Source organism: Rhinoderma darwinii, unplaced genomic scaffold, assembly GCF_050947455.1.
Source record: "Rhinoderma darwinii isolate aRhiDar2 unplaced genomic scaffold, aRhiDar2.hap1 Scaffold_407, whole genome shotgun sequence".
In the NCBI taxonomy this organism is placed as follows: domain Eukaryota; kingdom Metazoa; phylum Chordata; class Amphibia; order Anura; family Rhinodermatidae; genus Rhinoderma; species Rhinoderma darwinii.
Genome location: NW_027463651.1, coordinates 13,566 through 34,035, shown reverse-complemented (window position 1 = coordinate 34,035; position 20,470 = coordinate 13,566). Strand labels below are relative to the sequence as shown.

The following is a 20,470-nucleotide window of genomic DNA, read 5'->3' as shown; positions in this document are numbered from 1 at the left end:
CCTTGTTCTTTCATATTACCGGCATTATGTGCCTGTCCCTTCATTTTAGCGGCATTATGTCCCTGTTCCTTCATATTACCGGCATTACGTCCCTGTTCCCTCATCTTACCGGCATTTTGTCCCTGTTCCCACATCTTACAGGCAATATGTCCCTGTTCCCTCATCTTACTGGTTTATGTCCCTGTTCCCTCATCTTACTGGTTTATGTCCCTGTTCCTTCGTATTACCGTTATTATTTCCCTGTTCCTTCATATTACCAACATTATGTCCTTGTTCTTTCATATTACCGGCATTATGTGCCTGTCCCTTCATTTTAGCGGCATTATGTCCCTGTTCCTTCATATTACCGGCATTACGTCCCTGTTCCCTCATCTTACCGGCATTTTGTCCCTGTTCCCACATCTTACCGGCAATATGTCCCTGTTCCCTCATCTTACTGGTTTATGTCCCTGTTCCTTCGTATTACCGTTATTATTTCCCTGTTCCTTCATATTACCAACATTATGTCCCAGTTCATTCATATTACAGCCATTTTGTCCCTGTTCCTTCATCTTACCGGCATTATATCTCTATTCCTTCATATTATCGGCATTACGTCCCTGTTCCTTCATATTACCGGCATTACGACCCTGTTTCTGCATATTACCGGCATTACGCCCCGGCTCCTTTATATTATCGGCATTATGTCCCTGTTCCATCATATTACCGGCATTACGTCCCTATTCCTACATATTACAGGCATTATTTGCCTGTTCCTTCATATTACAGGCATTACCTCCCTGTTCCTTCATATAACAGGCATTACGTCCCTGCTCCTTCATATTACAGGCATTATGTCCCTGTTCCTTCATATTACCGGCATTATGTCCCTGTTCCTTCATATTACCGGCATTATGTCCCTGTTCCTTCATATTACAGGTATTATGTCCCTGTTTCTTCATATTACCAGCATTAAGTCCGTTCCTTCAAATTACAGGCATTATTTCCCTGTTCCCTCATCTTACCAGCATTATGTGCCTGTTCCTTCACCCAACTTCATGCGTTCGTGGGATGAGGTGAGTCCTAAGTATAGACAACGCACAGTGTTAGTACGAAGTAGAAATAGGTGCTTTCTGTTTCCTGTCATTGTATTGCCAGCAGCTCGATTATTCTAGCAGTCTGGCAAAGTGACATACAAGACAATGCAAGTCGATACTTATGTGGAACTTGGTGCTACAAATTGGTAGTTTGTTTTGAAAATCTCGTAACATTTGTAGCAATGAGAGCAGCTTGGAAAACACTGGCCCAACAACATTGGGTTTTGCTCTTGTAAAATGCCGTATCAGCTGCATCAGTTTGTCATTTTTCATTCATTGAATGCGTCTCACTAAATGTTGCTCTGCAAGAAACTGCACGCGTTACTGTAATAAAGTGAGTCCTATATAGGGACAGCAGACAGATTCATTATTACTACTAGAGGTGAATAGATTTATTGCCAGCAGCCTTATTAATCCCAGCCGTCCGGCAGAATGAGATACGAAGCAATACGAGCCGATACGTGTGTCAAAGTTGGTCCCAGTAACAGATTTGTTGTAAGAATCTCGTAACATTAGTAGCAGTGACAGCAGCTAAGAAAACACTGGCCCTCTCTCCAAGGATTGCGGAAAGCACGTTGCCCAGCAGCAAGCTGGACGCCGAAGAAGCAACACCGCAAGTCAGCTGTTTGATCCACTGCTCGTGCGGATATTCAGCGGTGAGTTTCTGCCACTCGTGTACATGCAGGCATCGGCACAAACGGCGTCCGGCAGCGCCGCTACGAGGATGTGTTTTCCTGCCTGAGGATCACTCGGCAGCAAGTATAGCACTAAGGCACTCTTTCCCTTCAGATTAACATTCCCTGGTCTAAGACGGAATTCAGTCAGCTGCTTCTAGGACGCTATTAGGGGACACACTGCGGTCCACATATCCGGCACCTCACTGGAAGACCGACGTGATACTGAAGCCCCTACCCCCGTGTATATAGAAGTAGAAGATCGCTGCTCAGATTATACACGAGCGGTCACCAGCAGACATCATAGCTGATCTATAGAGGATGTGGCGGCTCTGAGAAGAGCCTTTGTGTTGTGTAAGATGGAGCTGAGCAGGAGCGGAATTAACCTCCGAAGCCGTAGAGAGTGCGGCCCTGGCGTTTGAGCGCGTACACCACGTCCATAGCGGTGACGGTCTTCCTCTTAGCGTGCTCGGTGTAGGTGACGGCGTCACGGACGACGTTCTCCAGGAAAACTTTCAGGACGCCGCGTTATTACCGTATTACCGCATTATGTCCCTATTCTATTACAGCGTGTAGAATAAACCAGAGACTGCTCCTCCAATAACCAGGCAATTACAATAACGACTAAACACACTAGAGTTTGCGGCTACAATAACCTTGCACCAAAAAAAAGAAACAACAACGTTTGCTCCACCTGTATTACAATAAACCAGAACAGACTAGCAACTATAGTCTGCTCCACCTGTAATACAATAACACGGAACAGACTAGCAACTATAGTTTGCTTCAGATGTAATACAATAACCCCGCACAGAATAGACACCAGAGTCTACTTCACCTGTATTCATAAAACCCAGCACATACGTATTGATGTGATACAGATGTAACAGATTCTAGTGTACTGTAACAGACAAGACATTAGAGTACGCTCCACCTGTATTACAAGAACCCAAGTCCCAGCACATACAGTACGCTAGAATCTGCTCCACCTGTATTACAATAACCCAGCACAGGAAAGACACCAGCGACTGCTCCTTTCGTAATAGTATGACCAGACACAGACAAGACACCATAGTCTGCTCCACCTGTATTCAAATTACCCAGCACAGACAAGACACCAGAATGCTCCTATTTTACTACAATGAGCCGGAAAAGACTAGAACTAGAGCAGGGGTCTCAAGCACTCGGCCCGCGGGACACAGAGCCGCTAATACAGGCTCTGCTCCGGGACTCTGTGGAATTCCCTGACATCGCTGTCCATATATGGACAGTGTTGTCAGGGTCTTCCCCAGAGCGGAGTCCTGGGCAGAGCGCTAGTAGAAGCTCTACTCCGGGATTCTGTGGAAATCCCTGACATCGCTGTCCACATAAGGACAGTGATGTCAGGAGCACAGGCTAGAATCGACTCTGCTCTGGGACTCCTGCTCTGGGCAAGCCCCTGACATCACTGTCCATATAAGGCACTGTGGCAACATCTACAGAGGGCACCTTGGCAGCATCTACAGAGGGCACCGTGGCAGCATCTACCGAGGGCACCGTGGCAGCATCTACCGAGGGCACCGTGGCAGCATCTAGGGGTGTGTGGCATCATCTAACGTCCCTGTTCCCACATCTAACCGGCAATATGTCCCTGTTCCTTCATCTTACTGGTTTATGTCCCTGTTCCTTCGTATTACCGTTATTATTTCCCTGTTCCTTCATCTTACCAACATTATGTCCCAGTTCATTCATATTACCGGCAATATGTCCCTGTTCCTTCATCTTACCGGCATTACGACCCTGTTTCTTCATATTACCGGCATTACGTCCCGGCTCCTTCATATTATCTGCATTACGTTCCTGTTCCTTCATATTACCGGCATTATGTCCCTGTTCCCTCATATTACCGGCATTATGTCCCTGTTCCTTCATATTACCGGCATTATGTCCTTGTTCCCTCATATTACCGGCATTATGTCCTTGTTCCCTCATATTACCGGCATTATGTCCCTGTTCCCTCATATTACCGGCATTATGTCCCTGTTCCTTCATATTACCGGCATTATGTCCCTGTTCCCTTATATTACCGGCATTATGTCCCTGTTCCCTCATATTACCGGCATTATTTCCCTGTTCTTTCATATTACCGGCATTACCTCCCTGTTCCTTCATATAACAGGCATTACGTCCCTGTTCCTTCATATTACAGGAATTATGTCCCTGTTCCTTCATATTACAGGCATTATGTCCCTGTTCCTTCATATTACAGGCATTATGACAATGTTCCTTCATATTACAGGCTTTATGTCCTTGTTCCTTCATATTACAGGCATTATGTCCCTATTCCTTCATATTACTGGCATTATGTCCCTGTTCCTTCATATTACAGGCATTATGTCCGTTCCTTCAAATTACAGGCATTATTTCCCTGTTCCTTCATATTACCGGCATTATGTCCCTGTTCCTTCGTATTACAGCCATTATGTCCCTGTTTCCTCATCTTACCAGCATTATGTGCCTGTTCCTTCTTTTTACCGGCACTATGTCCCTGTTCCCTCATCTTACCAGCATTATGTGCCTGTTCCTTCTTATTACCGGCATTATGTCCTTGTTCCTTCATATTACCACCATTATGTCCCTGTTCCTTCATATTACCGGCATTATGTCCCTGTTCCTTCATATTACCGGCATTATGTCCCTGTTCCTTCGTCTTACAGGCATTACTTCGCTGTTCCCTCATCTGAACCGGCATTATGTGCCTGTTCCTTCATCTGAACCGGCATTATGTGCCTGTTCCTTCATCTTACCGGCATTATATCTCTATTCCTTCATATTATCGGCATTACGTCCCTGTTCCTTCATATTACCGGCATTACGTCCCGGCTCCTTCATATTATCGGCATTACGTCCCTGTTCCCTCATCTTACCGGCATTATGTCCCAGTTAACTCATCTTACCGGCATTATGTACCTGTTCCTTCATCTTACCGACATTATGTCCTTGTTCTTTCATATTACCGGCATTATGTCCATGTTAACTCAACTTACCGGCATTATGTCCCTGTTCCTTCATATTACAGGCATTATGTCCATGTTCCTTCATATTACAGGCATTATGTTCCTGTTCCTTCATATTACAGGCTTTTATGTCCCTGTTCCTTCATATTACTGGCATTATGTCCCGTGTAGGAGGGCACAGGGACATAATGCCGGTAATATGTCCCTGTTCCCTCATCTTCGAGGCATTATGTCCCTGTTCCTTCATATTACCGGCATTATATCCCAGTTCCTTCATATCACAGGCATTTTGTCCCTGTTCCTTCATATTAACGACATTGTGTCCTTGTTCTTTCATATTTCCGGAATTATGTCCTTGTTCCTTCATATTACAGGCATTATGTCCCTGTTCCTTCAACTTAGGCCTCGTTTACACGAGCGTATTATACGCGCGTGCGACGCGCGTGCTTTTCACGCGTGTCGTACGCACCTATAATAGTCTATGGGGCTGTTTAGACAATGCGTGTATTTTGCGCTGCGTGAGTGCGTTGCGTAAAACTCACGACATGTTCTATATTCTTGCGTTTTTCACGCAACACGCACCCATTGACTTCAATGGGTGCGTGAAAACAACGCATGCCACACGGACGGTCCTGCGTTGCATGCGCGAAAAACACGCAAGAGCTGTTATGTCCATTCTAATTAGTCTATAAAGCTACACAAAGCTTCTCCAAACCAGGAAGTGCCTGCCTTTCAAGTGCGAGGGGGCAAGACTAGCCAGTGCCAGCAGAGTTGTCTGGGGAGATTTTGGAGTGTTTCACAGCCACATACTACAGCCATGCCGCGCGGGATGGATGTGGAGCGCCTCATACTTTTTGTCCAGGAGCATCCTGCGATATGGGATAACAGATGTGAGGAGTATCACAACAGGACGGTGAAGGAGGACGCATGGGAGTTGGTGGTCAAAAACCTCTTTGGGCAAGAGTGGGAGACAGGCCGAACCCGTGACCGCACTCGGTTGGGTGAGTACCTGGCATTTTCTGTCAATGCCTGTCATGCCTATAGAAAACCTGGGCCCTGTATGTGTATTGCGCACATGAGCACGAGAAACTTTGGTGGAGCAGGTGCTTCCCCACGTCCCACCGCATTGCCATTGCAGGGCCCTTCATTTTGTAGTGAGAGGTGATAGTTCTGATGGCGTGTTTTGTTTTTGTTACATACACCAGTCCAAGATATCAAGACACGGTGGCGGAGCTGCCGTGATCAATTCAGGCGAGAGATGGGTGACAAGGGACGCAGCGGAGATGGGGCATCTCGCAAACGGCCCTACATTTATACGAAACAGCTGATGTTCCTGAAGGACATCATGGATATGCGCACGTAAGCATTTATGTCGTTGCATGAGTGTACTGTGTGTTTGGCCAGGTCCTGTCTGTCAACGTGTTGTTGTGGGCATTGTTAGATTTTGTACTCATAATTTTTTGCCTCCTTGTAGAACCACCGACAATTTGGAGGATACAGCAGAGGAGACTGACGTGGGGGAGTCTGTGGCCGAAGCCCCTGCTCCCAATATCCTGCCACCCAGCCCCGAGCCGACACCCCAGGAGCCCGCACCAGGCCAGTCCGAACGGCCGGTTGGCTCTCCAGCCCAGGAGCGGCCCGTGCGAGCCCGCAGTCGGCATGTTCGTGCCCCACAGCCCTCCACATCTGCCCAGGTGGATACGCGGGTACTCGAGTATTTGAGGCGAGCCGCAGAGGAGGATGGCAATGATGCCTTTGGCCGCAGCATTGTGCCCCTCCTACGCCTGGTGCCGATGGACCTTATGGGCCGTCTGCAGGCGTCGATCGTCACATTGATCGACGCTTGCAGACCGCCACACAATCCCCATCCGTGTTTCACGGCAATCGAGCAGTGGCGAAATACTTACATGCCGCCACCCACGGCCCAGGTGCCTGGCCAATTTCACCCTGTTCCCCAGATGGCCCGTCCGCATCCATACATGCGCCCTATGGCTCCCCACTTCGCGGGGCCCACATTCCAGCCACCACATCAGCACCACTATGCTGGCCAGGAACAACCTACCCAGCTCCAGGTCCAGCATAGTGGTGCTGAAATGCAGGCATATGCCTCCCCAGCCCAACTATACCAACACCTCTGAGTGTGTTGGTGCCAATATTTCTGGACGGCACTGTTGTGTGTGGTGCAGGCCTGGCCACGTATATTGTGTGATCCTGTTGTTAGTTTGGATTTCGTTACACCATGTTGGTGTGTATTTATTTTTCCCAAAAAATTGGGATTGGTCCGAATCCCTAAATAAAAAAAAACAAGTTCATGGTTTGATTTCGTTTTATTATTCTTTTCGACCACCCAACAGAAGGTTTGGCACACATTTCCTTAGCCTACACTCTCACACACTTCCGGCCTTTTGGACCAATGCATGGACATGTGATATGAGGTTTTAGTTAATCTCTCGTGGTTTGACATGGCTTGAAAGGGATTCCAAAGTTTAGGTCCTGCCATGGGCCCTGAAGCAAAATAAGTACACTTGCAATTGGACTTCCCTAACTGCAGTCCGCACAACAGGATATATGGGCAAAGTAAGTCGGCAACTGTGTAAAGTCCTGCTCAAACCCAGAGAGATATAAGCTCGCAACCCGCGTCAAGGGTCCTCATGTTTTGCGAGTCCCTACCCCAACCCCAACACACAAAAGAAACAAAACAAAAAATGCCCACATCTCAGGTCGGTAGTGAAGCGTCAAAAGAACATTCACCCCTTCACAGGTCATCAGCCCCCACGGTGCTGGTCCAGATGGGCACTCAAAATATGCCGCCAAAGTATCACGAACTCGAAGGCCGGAGGAGACAGATCGGCCGAGAGGAATCACCGGGACATTGTCAGTGGTGTCTGCGTGTGTTATGATATAGTCAGCATCAAAGTTTGCATCATTAATGCGGCAGAAGTTATGCAGAACTACACCCGCTTGGATAACACGTGTGACATTATGCATGGACAATTGCATTGTTGACAGAAAGACACGCCACCTGTTCGACATAATGCCAAAGGCACATTCGACACATCGCCGAGCTCTGCCCAGGCGGAGATTGAACATGCGCCTACGGTCATCCAAGCCCCTTCTTGCAAAGGGACGCATGACTTGCCTTGTGAGTGCGAACCCCTCATCTGCCACGATTACATACGGGATTGGGGGCCCGCTGGAGCCTGGGAGGATGGAGGGTTCCGGCAACCCCAGTCGCCTATTCACGAGTCGCTTCCCCATTCTTGATGTACGGAATATGCGGGCATCTGCCGAGCTTCCATACGAGCCAATGTCAACAATAGTGAAACAATAATTAGTGTCCGCCAAGGCTAACAATACCATGGAAAAATACTGCTTGTAGTTATAGTATTGCGAGCCACTGCGTGGGGGCTTTCTCACACGAATGTGTTTGCCGTCAAGGGCACCAATGCAATTAGGAAATTCAGTAGCTCTAAGAAATCCCTCTGATATACTTAGCCACTGTTCTGTCGTGGGCTGAGGCATGACCGTGCTCTTTAAACTCTGCCACAACACGACACAGGTGGATGTGACAATGAACGAAATGGTGGTCACTCCCAAAAGAAATTCAAAATGCAACGAATGATAACTATTGCCTGTGGCCAGAAATCTAGAAAATAAAGAGAAAGAAAAAGAAAGGAAGAACACATGTTAGTGGGGGGCTGGTAAAGCAGACAGCGGCATGGACTAAGTTATAGCAGCTTCATACATACCTCAAGGTCACAAGCAGACGTTCCTCGGGCGAAATGCAGCGTCTCATGTTCGTATTCTGGAAGGTGAGACCAGAGCGAGTTTGCTCAAGCAGAAGGTCAAATGTGGCCACAGACATGCGGCAGAAGGCTCGAAATTTGTCGGGATGCCGGCGTAAGTCCTCAAACAGGGTATGGAAATGCCCTTTTATTGTACGTTGGGCCACAAGTGGGTGAACCCAAATGCGACTTCTTCCAGGCGTGTGGTGCTGCAGCATGTGTCGGCGCTGGCCAAACCGACGTGAGATCATCCAGAGAAGAAGCACACGCGCCAGTGCTGGCGAAGCCATAATAGTTGGGTGTCAAAGCGATTCCAATTTGAAGGGAAAAACAAACACTGTGGTTTCTGCAGAGGCGGAAATAACCTTGCAAACAGATTTCTACCAGCAAGCAGGGGTTGGGCCAGCTGGCCTATTTGTAGGCGGGCGTCCCACTAATCCCCTCTGCGTTTTTTACGCGCGATGTAAACGCTAGTCGTGCGCGCGTTTAAAACGCAACAAGGCTGCGTATACGCAGTGCATACGCCATACAAACGCGCGCAAAACGCAGCGTTTTTTGCGCGCGCAAAACGCACACGCTCGTGTAAATGAGGCCTTACAGGCATTATGTCCCTGTTCCCTCATCTGAACCGGCATTATGTGCCTGTTCCTTCATCTTACCGGCATTATATCTCTATTCCTTCATATTATCGGCATTACGTCCCTGTTCCTTCATATTACCGGCATTACGTCCCTGTTTCTTCATATTACCGGCATTATGTCCCGGTGCCTTCATATTATCGGCATTACGTCCCTGTTCCCTCATCTTACCGGCATTATCTCCTTGTACTTTCATATTACAGGCATTATGTCCCTGTTCCCTCAACTTACCGGCATTATGTCCCTGTTCCTTCATATAACTGGCATTACGTCCCTGTTCCTTCATATTACAGGCATTATGTCCCTGTTCCTTCATATTACAGGCATTATGTTCCTGTTCCTTCATATTATAGACATTATGTCCCTGTTCCATCATATTACCGGCGTTATGTCCCTGTTCCTTCATATTACAGGCATTATGTCCCTGTTCCCTCATATTACAGGCATTATGTGCCTGTTCCTTCATATTACCGGCTTTATGTCCTTGTTCCCTCATATTACAGGCATTATGTTCCTGTTCCTTCATATTACAGGCATTATGTCACTGTTCACTCATCTTCGAGGCATTATGTCCCTGTTCCTTCATATTACCGGCTTTATGTCCTTGTTCCCTCATATTACAGGCATTATGTCCCTGTTCCTTCATATTACAGGCTTTATGTCCCTGTTCCTTCATATTACAGGCTTTATGTCCTTGTTCCCTCATATTACCGGCATTATGTCCCTGTTCCTTCATATTACAGGCATTATGTCCCTGTTCACTCATCTTCGAGGCATCATGTCCCTGTTCCTTCATATTACAGGCTTTATGTCCCTGTTCCTTCATATTACAGGCTTTATGTCCTTGTTCCCTCATATTACCGGCATTATGTCCCTGTTCCTTCATATTACAGGCATTATGTCCCTGTTCACTCATCTTCGAGGCATCATGTCCCTGTTCCTTCATATTACCGGCTTTATGTCCTTGTTCCCTCATATTACAGGCATTATGTCCCTGTTCCTTCATATTACAGGCATTATGTCCCTGTTCCATCATATTACCGGCATTATGTCCCTGTTCCTACATATTACAAGCATTATTTCCCTGTTCCTTCATATTACCGGCATTATGTCCCTGTTCCTTCATATTACAGGCTTCATGTCCCTGTTCCTTCATATTACAGGCATTATGTCCCTGTTCCCTCATCTTCGAGGCATTATGTCCCTGTTCCTTCATATTACCGGCATTATGTCCATGTTCCTACATATTACAGGTTTTATGTCCCTTTTCCTACATATTACAGGCTTTATGTCCTTGTTCCCTCATATTACCGGCATTACGTCCCTGTTCCTTCATATTACAGGCATTATGTCCGTTCCTTCAAATTACAGGCATTATTTCCCTGTTCCTTCATATTACCGGCATTATGTCCCTGTTCCTTCGTATTACAGGCATTATGTTCCTGTTCCCTCATCTGAACCGGCATTATGTGCCTGTTCCTTCATCTTACCTGCATTATATCTCTATTCCGTCATATTATCGGCATTACGTCCCTGTTCCTTCATATTACCGGCATTACGTCCCGGCTCCTTCATATTATCGGCATTACGTCCCGGCTCCTTCATATTATCCGCATTACGTCCCTGTTCCCTCAACTTACCGGCATTATGTCCCTGTTCCTTCATAATACAGGCATTATGTCCCTGTTCCTTCATATTATCGGCATTACCTCCCTTTTCATTCATATAACAGGCATTACGTCCCTGTTCCTTCATATTACAGGCATTATGTATCTGTTCCTTCATATTACAGGCATTATGTCCCTGTTCGATCATATTACCGGCATTATGTCCCTGTTCCTTCATATTACCGGCATAATGCGCCTGTTCCCTCATATTACAGGCATTATGTCCCTGATCCTTCATATTACAGGCTTCATGTCCCTGTTCCTTCATATTACCGCCATTATGTCCCTGTTCCCTCATCTTCGAGGCATTATGTCCCTGTTCCTTCATATTACAGGCATTACGTCCCTGTTCCTTCATATTACCGACATTATGTCCGTTCCTTCAAATTACAGGCATTATTTCCCTGTTCCATCATATTACCGGCATTGTGTCCCTGTTTCTTCGTATTACAGGCATTATGTCCCTGTTCCCTCGTCTTACCAGCATTATGTGCCTGTTCCTTCTTATTACCGGCACTATGTCCCTGTTCCCTCATCTTACCAGCATTATGTGCCTGTTCCTTCTTATTACCGGCATTATGTCCTTGTTCCTTCATATTACCGCAATTATGTCCCTGTTCCTTCATATTACCGCACTTATGTCCCTGTTCCTTCATATTACCGGCATTATGTCCCTGTTCCTTCGTCTTACAGGCATTATTTCCCTGTTCCTTCATATTACCGGCACTATGTCCCTGTTCCTTCATATTACAGGCATTATGTCCCTGTTCCTTCATATTACCGCATTATGTCCCTGTTCCCTCCTATTACCGCATTATGTCCCTGTTCCCTCCTATTACCGCATTATGTCCCTTTGCTATTACAGGGTGTAGAAGAAACCAGAGTCTGCTCCACCTATATTAAAATAAGCCCTCACAGACAAGAAATAGAGGCTGTTCCTCCTGTATTACAATAAGGAGTCAACACATTAGAGTTTGCGGCTACATTAACCTAGCACCGAAAAACACACCTTTGTGCAAGGTTATTGTAGCCTCAAACTCTGGTTGACTGGTTATTGTAATGCAGGTGGAGCAGACTCTGGCGTCTCCTCTTTATCGGGTATTGTAATACGGGTGGAGCAAACTTTGTTTTGTTTTTTTTGTGCAAGATTATTGTAACAGCAAAGTCTGTATTACAATACCCGGCACAGAGGAGACACCAGAGTCTGCTCTGGTGAGGACTGGATAAAGGGTGGTTATTGTAAGACAGGCAGTGTGATTGCTTGTTCTCTATCGGCGTCAAGCATTTTCCCTAGCGGGAGGCCAGACAATAGCAGGCACAGCTCTGTTGTAGACAAGGTGGGTGGCTCTTAGAAGAGCCTTTGTGTTCTTACTGCAGGGACGGGGCAGATTACTTGGCGCTGGTGTACTTGGTGACGGCCTTGGTGCCCTCGGACACGGCGTGCTTGGCCAGCTCTCCAGGCAGTAGCAGGCGCACGGCAGTCTGGATCTCCCGGGAGGTGATGGTGGAGCGCTTGTTGTAGTGAGCCAGGCGGGAGGCTTCCCCTGCGATGCGCTCGAAGATGTCATTGACGAAGGAGTTCATGATGCCCATAGCCTTGGACGAGATGCCGGTGTCAGGGTGGACCTGCTTGAGCACCTTGTACACGTAAATGGCGTAGCTCTCCTTCCTGCTCTTTCTCCGCTTCTTGCCGTCCTTCTTCTGTGTCTTGGTCACGGCTTTCTTAGAGCCCTTCTTGGGCGCCGGGGCAGACTTAGCGGGCTCAGGCATGATCACACACGACGATCTTCTCACAACTGAGATAATGAAATGCTTTACCATCCCACCGCTGCTGTATTTATACACGGGCTATGCAAATGAGCAACGCTGCCTGACCGCTGTTCTACTGGAAGAGCAAGTAATGTGACCTATGGAATCGTCATAAGCCACTCCCAGTGCAGCTAATTGGTGGTTCCCACAAGTCTCTTCTCTGTTGGTGGCTTTAAATCTATCCAATCACAGGTGCTGATGAGCGGTGCAGTAGCTTATAAAAGGCAGCAGAAAGAGTGGGATTGTTACGATACAGATAGGAGTTTTCTCTGACTTAGCGATGTCTGGACGTGGTAAACAGGGAGGCAAAGTGCGGGCTAAAGCCAAGACCCGCTCATCCCGGGCAGGACTTCAATTCCCTGTCGGTCGTGTGCACAGACTTCTCCGCAAGGGCAACTATGCTGAGAGGGTCGGCGCCGGCGCTCCGGTCTACCTGGCCGCTGTGCTGGAATATCTGACCGCTGAGATCCTGGAGCTGGCCGGAAATGCTGCCCGGGACAACAAGAAGACCAGAATCATCCCCCGTCACCTGCAGCTGGCCGTGCGCAATGACGAGGAGCTCAACAAACTGCTGGGTGGTGTGACCATCGCTCAGGGAGGCGTCTTGCCCAACATCCAGGCCGTTCTGCTGCCCAAGAAGACCGAGAGCAGCAAAAGCGCCAAGAGCAAGTGAGCGCCGCTTATCCCACATTTAACCACAAAGGCTCTTTTAAGAGCCGCCCGCATGGTCCTTAGAACAGAGCTCTCACCGCTGATCTCCGATATGTAAACGTTCTGCGCCAGATAAGTGGCTCTGCTTGTACAGAGAACTAGCCAGCAGGAAGGGGCGACAACCCCCATTATGAATTCATATACCGCGGGGTTTCACATTGAAGAGGAAGCCGTAGGGTGGGTGGGTGTAGAACTGCTGCGTTACTCATGACCTACACATTCACTACTGCCTCGTGCAGATGGTGGCGCTGTCCTCATTGGTGCACTAACTATACTGTACAGAACACATTAATAGTACAACTACTCCAGTGATTCATGTTCATGATCTACAACCCGTCCCCGACTACATAGTGTCTTAAATTATATCTTCCAGTCTCAAGAGCGTTGTCACAATTCGGTCCTCCTGGAGTATAACCACCATCATCCCAGGTGTTTAGATGAAGATTCCATCCCCGCGTCATGTACCGATAAGAGCAGTTCCTAAACTACAAAGGAGAAGTCCTACGAGGGGTCTGCGGCAATGCTTTATATACACAGGAGACGCTATAAGGGTAACAAACCATTCCTCTCAAGGACTCTTAGCTTCTAATTCTGCCCTGGTGTACACCACCAACTAAATGTCAACAAATGAAAAAGGGAGGGGAAGAGAATGGCAAGAAGCAGACGGATCAAAGGATCTCTGGAATTAAGAAAAATTATAGATCACTAAAACAACGAGGTTAGAGAGGTATATTCTACCTACCAGGGAAGGGGTGAACGGTCCCTATTTAGAGAACACCCCATTTAATGAACAAAGCCCATTCAGCATTGTGACTTATCGTAGATGAAGGGGAATAAAAGGGAAAGGTACATAAATCAAATATCAAAAGTGGGGGCAGAAAGGGGACAAACTGGGCTGTAATGTTTGTCTCCCTCAAGTACCGCACTATTGGAGCTCTGATATTAGATGTTACTCCTGAATAGAGCTGCATCAATTTGTCCTTTTCATTCTTTAATGCGTCTCACTAAATGTTTCTCTGCAGCAACTTCATGCGTTCGTGGTGAAGTGAGTCCTAAGTATAGACAACGAACAGTGTTAGTACGAAGTAGAAATAGGTGCTTTCTGTTTCCTGTCATTGTATTGCCAGCAGCGCGATTATACCAGCAGTCTGGCAAAGTGACATACAAGACAATGCAAGTCGATACTTATGTGGAACTTGGTGCTACAAATTGGTAGTTTGTTTTGAAAATCGCGTAACATTTGTAGCAATGAGAGCAGCTTGGAAAACACGGCCCCTCCAACATTGGGTTTTGCTCTTGTAAAATGCCGTATCAGCTGCATCAGTTTGTCCTTTTTCATTCATTGAATGCGTCTCACTAAATGTTGCTCTGCAAGAAACTGCACGCGTTACTGTAATAAAGGGAGTCCTATATAGGGACAGCAGACAGATTCATTATTACTACTAGAGGTTAATAGATTTATTGCCAGCAGCCTTATTAATCCCAGCCGTCCGGCAGAATGAGATACGAAGCAATACGAGCCGATACGTGTGTCAAAGTTGGTCCCAGTAACAGATTTGTTGTAAGAATCTCGTAACATTAGTAGCAGTGACAGCAACTAAGAAAACACTGGCCCTCTCTCCAAGGATTGCGGAAAGCACGTTGCCCAGCAGCAAGCTGGACGCCGAAGAAGCAACACCGCAAGTCAGCTGTTTGATCCACTGCTCGTGCGGATATTCAGCGGCGAGTTTCTGCCACTCGTGTACATGCAGACATCGGTACAAACGGCGTCCGGCAGCGCCGCTACGAGGATGTGTTTTCCTGCCGGAGGATAACTCGGCAGCAAGTATAGCACTAAGGCACTCTTTCCCTTCAGACTAACATTCCCTGGTCTAAGACGGAATTCAGTCAGCTGCTTCTAGGACGCTATTAGGGGACACACTGCAGTCCACATATCCGGCACCTCACTGGAAGACCGACGTGATACGGAAGCCCCTACCCCCGTGTATATAGAAGTAGAAGATCGCTGCTCAGATTATACACGAGCGGTCACCAGCAGACATCATAGCTGATCTATAGAGGATGTGGCGGCTCTGAGAAGAGCCTTTGTGTTGTGTAAGATAGAGTAGAGCAGGAGCGGAATTAACCTCCGAAGCCGTAGAGAGTGCGGCCCTGGCGTTTGAGCGCGTACACCACGTCCATAGCGGTGACGGTCTTCCTCTTAGCGTGCTCGGTGTAGGTGACGGCGTCACGGATGACGTTCTCCAGGAAAACCTTCAGGACGCCGCGAGTCTCTTCATAGATGAGACCGGAGATACGCTTGACGCCTCCCCTGCGAGCTAGACGGCGGATTGCAGGCTTGGTGATGCCCTGGATGTTATCACGGAGCACCTTCCTGTGCCGCTTGGCACCGCCCTTTCCGAGTCCTTTTCCTCCTTTACCACGACCAGACATCCTGTAAGCTGGAGCTAAAGAGAACTATTGTACCGACAACCGCGGGGCGCGTCTTTATATAGACCCTGGGAGGACCAGAGAGAGAACTGTAAGACATGTCACTTCCGGGGAGGCGTGTCTCTCAGCAAATTCACATTACCAATCCCTCCCGTTGATTGGCTTAACTAAGATTTTGAATTTCACGCTCATTTTACAATACCGGCCGCTCTTTTCCCGCTTCTAGCGCGACTGCTGTGTAATCTCTATCAACCCCAAATCTAAAGAGTAATGTTAAGGGAAACAAGCGTGACGTCTTGGATTAGTATGGCGGCCGCTCTTCTTCTGCCGTCAGGTTCAGGATTTGTGTGCACGCAGTTCACCCCTCAGGCCACCAGCACCACAACGGTTTTATAGAATGAATAGGGAGGAGAGGACTCGGGCAGTGGTAATAGGTTTAGATCTCTGATTAGGTTTAGATCTCTGATTTACAACGGTGACCGGGACTACACCCGATGATCATGACCTCACAGAATAAGAGTATAATTCCCCTGCGCTTGTGTTCACACCGGGCGGAGGATACCTGCTCCCCCAACCTACACGCTGCGCCTGGTTTGCCTTTACAAGGAGTAGGGAACAAGTACTCCGCATACACTGGTCAGCGGTGGATCATAACGGCGTCATTCCTAGCAGCAGCAGCGATTATTATAGGAAAAGCGATGTGCCGTCATCAGTTTGGAGTGGGGCGGGTTATCACTGCGATACAGCCGGAGAGGGAGGTGATGAAAACAGCGCAGACATCCGGCATAACACATGACAGGACCTATGAAAGGGTCGGATAACGTGAGTGCTAGAGACGGGGACTGGTTATAGAGTGTAAATGGCGCTAACTAAGCTCTGAAAGGGTTAACATAGCATCTCCACATAATAATAGCAGAGCACCGAGAAACCAGCGTCCCGGTAGAATAACGGAGGAAAAGGATTCAGCTCGTTTGAGGGAGGATTTGGTGGCTCTGAAAAGAGCCTTTGTGTTGTAGTCGGTGCCGGGTTCAGACCTAAGCCCTCTCCCCACGGATCCTGCGGGCCAGTTGAATGTCTTTGGGCATGATGGTGACCCTCTTGGCGTGGATGGCGCACAAGTTGGTATCCTCAAACAGTCCGACCAGATAAGCCTCGCTGGCCTCCTGCAGAGCCATGACTGCTGAGCTCTGGAAGCGCAGATCGGTCTTGAAGTCCTGAGCGATCTCTCGCACCAGGCGCTGGAAGGGCAGCTTACGGATAAGAAGCTCGGTGGACTTCTGGTAGCGGCGGATTTCACGGAGAGCGACTGTGCCCGGGCGGTAACGATGAGGCTTCTTTACTCCGCCGGTAGCGGGAGCGCTCTTCCGTGCAGCTTTAGTAGCCAGCTGCTTGCGGGGCGCTTTCCCGCCGGTGGATTTACGCGCAGTCTGCTTTGTTCTGGCCATAACTCTACAACTACGTGCACACTCGTAGACTGATACGAGGAGAGGACAGAGCAGAGTATTTATACACTTGAGCGTGTCCTCATTGGTCCATGAAAGGCACACCCCTACATTCTATTGGCTTCTTCGTAAAAAAAATATGCGACCTACAAAGTAAATGTGATATTCGCGACCAATCACCGTTCCGAAGAGGCGGACACCGGTTTACATGACGTCCATACGCAGCTTTTACAGCAGGGGGCGTTAATGAGATCATTTCTCCAGCTCTCTACGAAATAGTTATCAGTAACAGCTCACTGTATTTCCATGTCCGCAGATCACGTACACAGCGTTATATAAGAGACTACTTCCCCATCATCCGCCGCTACAGTGGTTTTATAGATCACACAAAGGGACAATCCCCCACCCCATCCTTACACAGGACACTGTGCCCCGCATCCAGAGGCAGCATATAAGGGTCACCATCCACCACGTGCAATGAGGAGCAGGGGACATTGTGCTCTATTTACACCGGAGAGGGTGTAAACCATCGTCCTCCTTCACGTGGATCCTGTGCTGTAAGCTACAAGTCTATTGCTGCCCCGGTCCTTATTCACACATTACACCTGGTGGGCTGTGACCTGATAAACTCTGCCTGGATGTTACACCATAGTGACGGGACGGACACTGTGGAGGTCCGGATACAGCAGCTATGGCGTCCAGCGCAATGACCCTTGTCATAGAGTAACAGGGACATGAAGCTCCTCCGTGCACACGCGATGATAGCGCCTCCTTTAGCTCAGGATCGCGCTGCTGTCTGCACCGGAGGAAATAGCGGCCAGTGATCATACAGCTCTGCCGGGGAGAAGGTGGTGGCTCTGAAAAGAGCCTTTGTGGTACAAGAAACGGGCGGCTCTCGGTTATTTCTTCGCCACGGTCTTCCTGGATTTAGACGCTTTCCTAGCCGGACTCTTGGCAGCTTTGGGCGCTTTCTTTGCCGAACTCTTGGCAGCTTTCTTAGCCGGACTCTTGGCAGCTTTGGGCGCTTTCTTAGCCGGACTCTTGGCAGCTTTGGGCTTGGCCGCCTTCTTTGCTGGGCTCTTTGTTATTTTCTTAGGGGCAGGTTTTGGCTTCTTGGGGCTCTTCGCCACCTTCTTGGCAGCGGCAGGCCTCTTGGCCTTTGTCAGGCTCTTGGCCGGAGTCTTCTTCGGGGATTTGCCAGCAGCCGCCGGCTTCTTCTTGACCGCCTTGTCCTTAGTCTCCAGCTGCTTCTTGTTCAGCTTGAAGGAGCCGGAGGCGCCGCTGCCTTTCACCTGGAGCAGGGTTTCCTTGGTCACCAGAGTCTTGAGCGCCATCTTCAGGCGGCTGTTCTTGTCTACATCGTATCCTCCAGCAGCCAGAGCCTTCTTCAGGGCGGCCAGAGACACCCCACTGCGCTCTTTGGAGGCGGACACGGCTTTCACGATGAGATCGGACACGCTGGGACAGGAGGGTTTTTTGTTTTTCTTGGCGCCCCCTGCTGCAGTTTTTTTCGGCTGCTTTTTGGATTTGGCGGCAGGCTCGGTGGGAGGGACAGCGGCGGCTGGCGCGGTCTCTGCCATCGTATAACACGGGACTACACTAAAGCAATAATCCTGCGAGGGAAACACTGAGGACGGAGCTGGGGCCTCTTATATGTACAGCGGCTGCTCGGTGATTGGCTGCGATTGTCCTGAGCGTCTATTGGCTGACACTGATCACATGTCCTCCCTTTCCTCATCTGACAGGAGTAAAGCTCCGCTCTCCCCTTGTGCTTCCCTGCCCGGGATAAGAGACCTTTAACGACTAGAAGCGGCCGGGCGAGCGGGCACTCTACGTGACTTCCCCCTCCCTGACATTCCCCCTACTCATTTCTAGCCTTCACTGGCAGAGATGCTGGGAAGGAGCCGGGAGGAGGCCCCGGGATCTCTGCCATAGTCCTGCCGATCTGCACATCGCTGTGATCGGAAAAGATAAATGTGTTTGCGGGAGCTCGTTCCCTGTATTTCCGGCACTTATCACTATCACAGGGTTCTTTACCACAATGTCTAACGTGCGGGAAGCTGATTGTCCGATGCGGGGGCGACCTGGAGCTGCAGAGAGCCCAGAAGGGTAACCCGGCACAGACAAGATGTCGGAGTGTCTTCCGTAACTTGGCACAGAGGAGACACCAGAAACTGCTCCACCTGTGTTACAATAACCCAGCACAGAGGAAACACCAGAGTTTGCTGTACCTATGTTACAATAACTCGGCACAGGCAGGACACCAGCGTCTGCTCCACCTGTATTACAACTTCCCAGCACAAAAAAGACACAAGTCTGCTCCTCCTTTACTAAAATAACCTGACACAGGCCAGACCCCAGAACCTGCTCCTCCAGCAGTACATTACCCGGACACAGACAGGACACTAGAGGCTTCTCCACCTGTATAACAATAACCTGGCACAGAGGAGGGAACAGACACTGTGTGTTCCTCTCGTGCTACATTAAGCCGGCAAAAGACAAGACACCGTAGTCTGCTCCATCTTAATTACAATAATCCCGTAACCCAGCAAAGAAAAAAAAAAAAAAAAGATCTGTGCCTGCTTCACCTGCTTAACCAGGACAGACCAGACACCAGAGTCTTATTTACCTGTATTACAATAACCCAGCACAGACAGGACACCAGAGTGCTCCCCCTGTATTACAATAATCCAGCACAGACAGGACACCAGAGTGCTCCCCCTGTATTACAATAACCCAGCACAGACAGGACACCACAGAGTGCTCCTCCTGTATTACAATAATCCAGCACAGACAGGACACCACAGAGTGCTCCTCCTGTATTACAATAACCCAGCACAGACAGGACACCAGAGTGCTCCCCCTGTATTACAATAACCCAGCACAGACAGGACACCAGAGTGCTCCCCCTGTATTACAATAATCCAGCACAGACAGGACACCAGAGAGTGCTCCTCCTGTATTACAATAACCCGGCACAGACAGGACACCAGAGTGCTCCCCCTGTATTACAATAACCCAGCACAGACAGGACACCAGAGGTTACTTCTCCAGTAGTACAATAACCCGGCACAGACAATAAACTATAGTCTGCTCCACCTGTATTACAATAACCCGGAACAGACAAGCAACTATAGTCTACTTCACCTGTAATACAATAACCCGGCACAGACAAGAAGCTATAGTCTGCTCCACCTGTATTATAATAATCCGGAAAAGACAAGCAACTATAGTCTACTTCA

The 20,470-nt window shown here is 48.5% G+C and overlaps 5 protein-coding genes across 5 annotated transcripts; 1 reads left to right on the top strand and 4 right to left on the bottom strand.

Annotated features, from left to right (window-relative positions):
- Positions 1–12,225: 12,225 nt before the first annotated feature.
- Positions 12,226–12,606, bottom strand: LOC142709432 (histone H2B 1.1). The gene has a single exon (XM_075848454.1). It carries the CDS (start codon positions 12,604–12,606, stop codon positions 12,226–12,228), a length of 381 nt encoding a protein of 126 aa, XP_075704569.1.
- Positions 12,607–12,925: 319 nt separating this feature from the next.
- Positions 12,926–13,318, top strand: LOC142709431 (histone H2A type 1). The gene has a single exon (XM_075848453.1). It carries the CDS (start codon positions 12,926–12,928, stop codon positions 13,316–13,318), a length of 393 nt encoding a protein of 130 aa, XP_075704568.1.
- Positions 13,319–15,477: 2,159 nt separating this feature from the next.
- Positions 15,478–15,789, bottom strand: LOC142709429 (histone H4). The gene has a single exon (XM_075848452.1). It carries the CDS (start codon positions 15,787–15,789, stop codon positions 15,478–15,480), a length of 312 nt encoding a protein of 103 aa, XP_075704567.1.
- A 1,031-nt stretch (positions 15,790–16,820) lies between these two features.
- LOC142709428 (histone H3) lies at positions 16,821–17,240 on the bottom strand. The gene has a single exon (XM_075848451.1). It carries the CDS (start codon positions 17,229–17,231, stop codon positions 16,821–16,823), a length of 411 nt encoding a protein of 136 aa, XP_075704566.1. The 5' UTR covers positions 17,232–17,240.
- An 874-nt stretch (positions 17,241–18,114) lies between these two features.
- LOC142709433 (histone H1.11R-like) lies at positions 18,115–18,808 on the bottom strand. The gene has a single exon (XM_075848455.1). The coding sequence runs from the start codon at positions 18,806–18,808 to the stop codon at positions 18,128–18,130; it is 681 nt and encodes a 226-aa protein (XP_075704570.1). The 3' UTR covers positions 18,115–18,127.
- Positions 18,809–20,470: the final 1,662 nt, after the last annotated feature.